Here is a 6,872-nt window from a genome sequence, read left to right on the forward strand (position 1 = left end):
CAAACTCATGATAGAACCCTGACTCATGAGGTCATGGCTCAGAAGTCTCATCCAACCTTCACTAACCTTCACTAAGTTTGTCACTGATACTAATAATTGTATTGATGTTTCTCTTCTTAGTTAATATTCAACCTAGCATGTTTGTCCACTCATCTTAGTGTATTGAAAAATACACTATCCTCCTTGATCGCATCACAACACTTCCTTCGACCCTTCATCTTTGTCTGATGCTTCAACCCTCACATATCACCACTGCACTATCTACATTAATGGGGTCACAATATACTTCGTTCAAGTATGATCGTGTGACATAACACAAGCAACTTTATTATAGAAGCTATACTATATGATAAGGCACAAAATGTACTATTTCTTAGGCTTTAGTTCTAACTAGTTTGTGGTAAAAATTCAATCATTTGATATGTATATTATATGCTATTTTTTCTCTTTTTTTGTTCTTTCTTTTTTTAAAACCCATTAGCATTTTCATTGATGTATTAATTCCCCGTTTAATATTGTAACATAGTTATTGGTTTCCGTTGATTTCTCCATAAAGTTGGAAATCAGTATTAACATTCAGAGTAAAATAAATAAATAAAAGAGGGAAAAAAACCATTCAAACATGAGTAACAACGAAGCATCACAACATCCAAAAATTGACCACATATCATGGAACATTTAGGTTCAACTGTAATGCAATTGCCAACTCTGTCAAATTTTGAATTCAATACTACAGATGTGGCTTTTCTTTTTTGCTTCAATGCTGCTTAACATTATAAGGTATTCAAAGCTTTTCCCAATAAAGGTAAAACCAATTGATGCCAACTATTTAAATTACTAGAGGATGATGATACCGACCTTTCTTCTATATTTGAAACAAGTTTCCAGAACTGCAGATCACATTTGTCATCTCAGCAGCTTCTTTCTTGTTTATTGACTTCTTAATCAAATTGCAATATGACTGTGCCTTCGACAACGTACCAAAAGAAAAAAATATGATTTGCATAAATGAAGAAACCAGCCTTTGAGGCTAACCGCTTCTAAAAACCAGATGGTGGCAAGTCCTGTCACAAGGATAGGGACAATCAATTGCTTTCACTGCTGCTCGATCGAAGTACCAATCTCCAACAGCCAGAGCAATTGGCTGCATAATGCCAACCCACAACATGTTAAAAGATTTCATTAATTCTCCTCCTTCCCTGAATCTGTTGATCAGATTACTAATAGGATCCACGATATTTTCTGAAATCTAATCTAGACAGTGAGCTCACCTTGTTTCCAATGACAGGAGAATTGTCACCAAACCATGTGTCCTGTCTCTCAGTTTGGCAGTGAGCAAAACATGAATTAATAAATAACCCATTTCCAGAGGATTTTGAGAAATCACTAACAGCATTCAACATTTGGTTCCTGAATCCTATAAAAAGGAACGCATGCATGCAACAAAAGTCAGACAACCCTGTCTATCTGATCTTGTTCAAAGCCAGAAGAATTTAGAACTTGATCAAATCCTACTTGTAGAAAGTTACCTTGAAGAAATTGAATCTGGGGTTGGTTACATTTCGCATGATTCAGCCTACAATCATGCCAATAACCAGCTGGATCCAGCGAAGGTGGGGCTAAACTGGATTGTATCTGTTTAGCAAAAGAATGAGATCGCAACAATAGACGAACCCAGGTCCCAAAGTAAATGGGTTACAACATTCTCAGCACAGGAAAATATACCTGCCAGGAATCGTATGCTGCGTTGACAAGAAACAGTGGGGTTCTGATTCCAGCAATTACATTTTGTGGGAAGAAACACTGGATATAATTAAGTGGAACACAAAGTGAGAACAGGGGTTTTGCAGCATACCTATGGCTGCTTGTTACGTGAAGTTCTCATATACATTGAGACTAACAAATTAGGTATGAGAAGAATTACCGAAGTTGGATCGAGATGGCTCATACAAAAGGATGGCAAATTTCTTCCTGCTCCCTGCCATAATCATTATAACATACAATAATTTAACACTGATATTCTTAGAGAGAAGCTCAAATGCACATAACTATTCCATAAATTCAAATTCATTCTCGTAAAGTCAAGCTAAAAGAAGATAGAATCATATACATACTGATCATCTCTTATAAGCACTGTTACCATTACTATCTTTCATATCAGAAAACAACATGATCGTCTTAGTATTAGTGAATTTAAAAAATACAAAGAGAAAATCTGGGAAAAAGTTGTCCTACCCTTCAATGAAAAATGACAAAGATAATACGAGCACTGACTATGTTTCTAACAGTCAGAACTAACTACTTCACCTGTTATTATACTGAACTTATAACCAATGCAGCTAACATATTCGCAATCCCAGAGTCTTGATTACCAGCATATAACAGATGGAAGATGAAGCCCTAGGATTGGCGATTCAGCCAAGTTACTATCACAAGTAATTTCATTTTTTCTAAAAGAAACTGATGCATATTTCCACTAATATTATAAGAAAATGATAACATTCAAAATTATTATATTTTCTTCTGTTTCATTTTTTTCTTTTTCTTTTTTTAAAAGATATTTCTTTACTTCATTCTTATGTAGCATTGCTTCCAATTTCTAATTTCCTTCTATTTTTTAGCTAAACGTTTTGTTTTATTTTATGATAAAGTATTAAATTCAAGTCCTATTTTACTCCCAATCTTTTAGTATAATTTTATTTTAAGCTATGAACATTCAAAATATTTATTTTGGTCTATAAGTTTGTAGTCTTTGGATTCATGAACATTCAAAATGTCTATTTTTGTCTTTAGTTTTTCGAAAAAATGATAACTAATTTGTTTTGGTACTTATCTTGTTGTTGATTAGTTAACACATTATGTTACTTCAAATATGTACATTAGAGGTTCACACAATGACATGAGCATATATTAGAGTTGCATAAGTTGGCTAAAACAAATATTTTGGGTTTCTAATTAGAACAATAATTACAAAAACCGATATGATTATTTTTAGTTCAGAGATCAATAACAAAATTGAAAGTTTAAGACCAAAAACTTTTTTCTTTTTAAGATTAGGTGCTAAAATAGATGGTCTGTGAGTTTAGAAATCAATGGAACAAAAAATACCAAAATGCTAGTTATGTTTGGCCCTACCAAAGCGCAGCTCTAGATCCGCCCCTGCCCAACATTTGGCAGTAAAAGAAAACTCTTAAATTTTCAATATCCTAAGTAGTCACCACAGGTTAAAGAAGACTCTATACTTTCCTCATTTGTTGGGGTGGACAGTGACAAGTAGATATGTTTACTCCTATTTTCTACAACTTTTTAATGAACCTTCAAATAAGAAAAACTGGCACGTTTACGATTTCCACAATATGAAGGGAAGCGTAAGGAAAGATGCCCATTACTACTTCCATCTTCACAATATGCCTGATTCCAGACCAAGCCATCATTCTCTATGCTTCCAAAATCTAAATCAATCAGATAAAGTAAATGGTGTTCATGGCATAGAGTGGTATACATCAGGAGGATCTCCATGAGATGAGACCCTCGGCTTCCGGTGGATTACTCTTTAAAGTTCAACAATCGTGGGTTATTTGTTTAAAACTGTTTATATTAACTGATAGAACAAGAAAAGTACGAATGATATATAGAATAACTCTGTACCTGCAAGCCTACCACACCTCCAAATAAGTTCCTAATATAGTGCCCTCCAGATATATCAGTCCTGCAATTCAATGAAGAACTAATGAAAACTAGAAGGAACTTAAGCCATGGCTGATTATTTTTCATAAGTAATGTAATGAATATAACTAAAGTCAAAGGATTCAAGAGCATAAGTGCTCGTACACATCAAGGAATAACCCAGCATCACTCAGACATTTTACTTTAGTAGTTCTTGGAAATAATTCTCTGAACTCATCACAGTGTAAAATAGATGCCAAACCTCCAGCGGAGCATCCAGAAAGCAAGGCCTGAAAACATGAAGAAAAAAAATCATCAACCAAAATGAAGAGTAAAAAGCTGAGATAATGCGGCAGGTAAACTGGACCTGTTTAGCAAACCGCATTCCCTCGGCCTTCAATGCTTCCATAGCAGCCAACCAAATCCGCTGTCCTCTAAATTGCAACTGTGCAGCCTATAAAATGCTCACTCTATTCAAAATGGTAACAATGGCACGGCAGTTCCTGATCTATTGCTAATAAAATTGCCATTGGCAGACTGAAAAACGAAAATGTATAATTCACAGACCTTGTTTTCTGAATCCCCAGTAAAAGAGGCACCATCACAGTAACGAACCTTTACTCTGTTCCAATTAAAAAAGTCTGAAATTCAAGTATGAAAATAGTAATTGTTAGTGTATACAATGTGAGGAAAAACTAGGTCCAATTGAGGGGAAAATAAATTTGAGAGAACGAAAAGCAACCAGGATTGTCTTCAGCTCTGTTACTTAGAATTCCTGTAAATGGTATCTGCTTCTCCATAAATCTTGATGATCCACGCCTGGTTGTTTTACGATAGACACAATTCCTGATATTGTTACACCATCCACCTCCCTGACAAAAGATGTTCAAGTTGAGGTCTCAAGTTTGGACATGATTAGTATGATGGCAGAGGAATGTTGCAATTATCATGGTCAGGACTAAAATCTTTAACATAATGTCTCATTGGGGATGTTAACGATGTAAAGATATTAACAATTAATAGCACTGGGAGTGCCACCAAAGTGCAACATTGGCTAAATAAGGTGAGGGACAGTGTCTTAATTGATATAAGATGTGTGGATAGTCCATTGTCTCTGAGAAATTGTTTCTGTTCACCATACAGTAAGATTAAATCATAATGAACCAGGGTTTTTTCTTTTTTCTTTTTTAGGAAGAAAAGAAATAGAATCCATTGTTCAGTATCCAGACTGATTAAAGGTTCACAAGTAAGAGTCTTAAGCATATTACATGCCATCAAGTCCTCGCTCCAAATTTGATGCTTGGCTAATGCATTCAACTTCTTTTTCTAAACCTCCAGAAGGTGAAGAGTTGGAGATTAATATCAAGCTCAAATTGGAAAATTGATAACGTATTAGAGACACGCATAGACACAATAAGCTGTTGGTTAACAGTTCTTGGGTATGTGAATTTCGTCTGAATATTTGGGAGAACCCGGAAAACAGAAAGAAAGAGAAGCATATACACGCACACCCACACATAAAGAACATCAAGTTGAAAATTGATCGACAAATAATTCAAAAACGTGTTTTCTTTAGTGTTATTCTTCGAACAAACCTCCAATTGAACAAGCCAGCTATTTGCTCCTGACCCATATCCACGATGCAAGTGATATCCAGGCAAAGTGCCATCCAAACAGACTGCAGAGGTAAAGAAAGAAATACAAATACGCACACATGAATTATGGGATATAAAAAATTCAAACAAAAATTAATTTAAAAAAAAAAAAAAAAAAAAAAAAAAAAAAGGAAAAATGAAGCTACTTAGCACTGTCCACATCAGTTTACTAACATTGTAATTACATTTTTTGAAAGAAAAAAAAAAATCAGTGCTCAGCTACAAGCAAGGAAGCCTAAACATCCGCCGGTGAGCAGTTAACAAAATTTGGAAAAATAATTGATGAGACCGAATATGAAAAAAAAAACACTTGACAGAGGAATAAAAAAAAAGAGTATGGATAGAGAAAAGGAAGAAGGTAAAGTGCAATGCAAGTAATGAATTAATATCTCGTGTAAATCATGACAAGAAAATCAAGTATCCAGAAATAGTTGTTCTGGAAGGCAAGAAGAAGAGAGCAATAACTCCCCCTTCTCAATTTCACATCAACAAATCTAAGATGGGTAAGAAGAAAAGTAAAATGTGAGGGGAAGAAGAGTTAGATTAGCAAAAAAAAAGAAAGTACCCGCTTGTTTTGCATCTGCTCCACGAATGAGAGTGAGAGGGACGATGAGAGGATTAAGGGTAGCAGCAAAGGAGGTTTGGTAAGAATCGAAAAGAGAAGAATCAGAGAGGTTATAGAGGTGAGAGGCATGAACCCATTTGGTAAGAGCAAGTGGTATGAGAAAAAGAAGGAGCAGAAGCTTGGACATGGCTCTGCTCCAAAGAAAGTCCAACCTGAGACTGAATGAGTGTGTGGAAGTGAAATCTGGGAATGGAAAAGCAAAAGGAGGAAGAAATGGGAAAAGTGAAAAGGGGAGAGTGTGTTTATTGAAGGATGCGGCAAAAAGGGAAGGGGTGGGGTTTAAAAACGCGTGAAGCTGGAAAATGGAAAATTGAAAAGAAACGTTGGAGAATAAATGGAGAGTGAGGAAGGAAGGGAGAGAAAAAATGAAATGCAGGTTCAGCGATTAGCGAAGGAAGAAGGAAGGTTTTACTTTTTATGACGCCCCCCACGCCTGGAATCTCAATCTCATGCAGCAAAGGATTTTTAGCTTCCTGGTTGGGTAAAGTTAAACGCACCAGCGGGTCATCACCAGATCTCACAACCCCTTTTTCACCGTCGGATCCCGCCCGCCACCACCTCCTCGTCCCTCGTCCATCGTCATCTCTGACGTCGGTGCGTAAATTAAGCACGTATTATATTTCTGTTGCCACCCTCATACTATAAAATTTCATTTTTCCACGTTTTGAGCTATTTCTTAATCCATATTTACATTATATTGTATAAAGATCCATCTACCCAACAAAATAAACCATTTGCTAATTTAAATAATATATAAGTTTACTTGTTTAAAAATGAAACAAAAAAATTATTTTTATAATTCTTTTTGAAAATATTCATCCAAATTCACCTTTTATTAATTTTTCAAAAAAATTTAAAATTAAGACGATTGATTACCATATCTTGCTTCATATTTTAATTCATATCATCTTTTTAGGATTCTACCT

At 35.2% G+C, this 6,872-nt stretch overlaps 1 protein-coding gene across 1 annotated transcript; it reads right to left on the reverse strand.

Moving 5' to 3' along the window:
- Window positions 1-627: 627 nt before the first annotated feature.
- On the reverse strand, window positions 628-6,596 carry LOC103492085 (pectin acetylesterase 10). Its single transcript, XM_008452274.3, has 12 exons — window positions 5,887-6,596; window positions 5,262-5,344; window positions 4,409-4,538; window positions 4,234-4,307; window positions 4,034-4,120; window positions 3,832-3,956; window positions 3,649-3,709; window positions 1,925-1,978; window positions 1,726-1,803; window positions 1,530-1,635; window positions 1,272-1,417; window positions 628-1,144 (listed from the first exon to the last, which is right to left on the reverse strand). The coding sequence occupies exons 1-12, from the start codon at window positions 6,071-6,073 to the stop codon at window positions 1,031-1,033; spliced, it is 1,245 nt and encodes a 414-aa protein (XP_008450496.1). The 5' UTR covers window positions 6,074-6,596; the 3' UTR covers window positions 628-1,030.
- Between the last annotated feature and the right edge of the window lie 276 nt (window positions 6,597-6,872).

The sequence above is a fragment of the Cucumis melo genome, chromosome 2, assembly GCF_025177605.1.
Source record: "Cucumis melo cultivar AY chromosome 2, USDA_Cmelo_AY_1.0, whole genome shotgun sequence".
Taxonomy (NCBI): Eukaryota; Viridiplantae; Streptophyta; class Magnoliopsida; order Cucurbitales; family Cucurbitaceae; genus Cucumis; species Cucumis melo.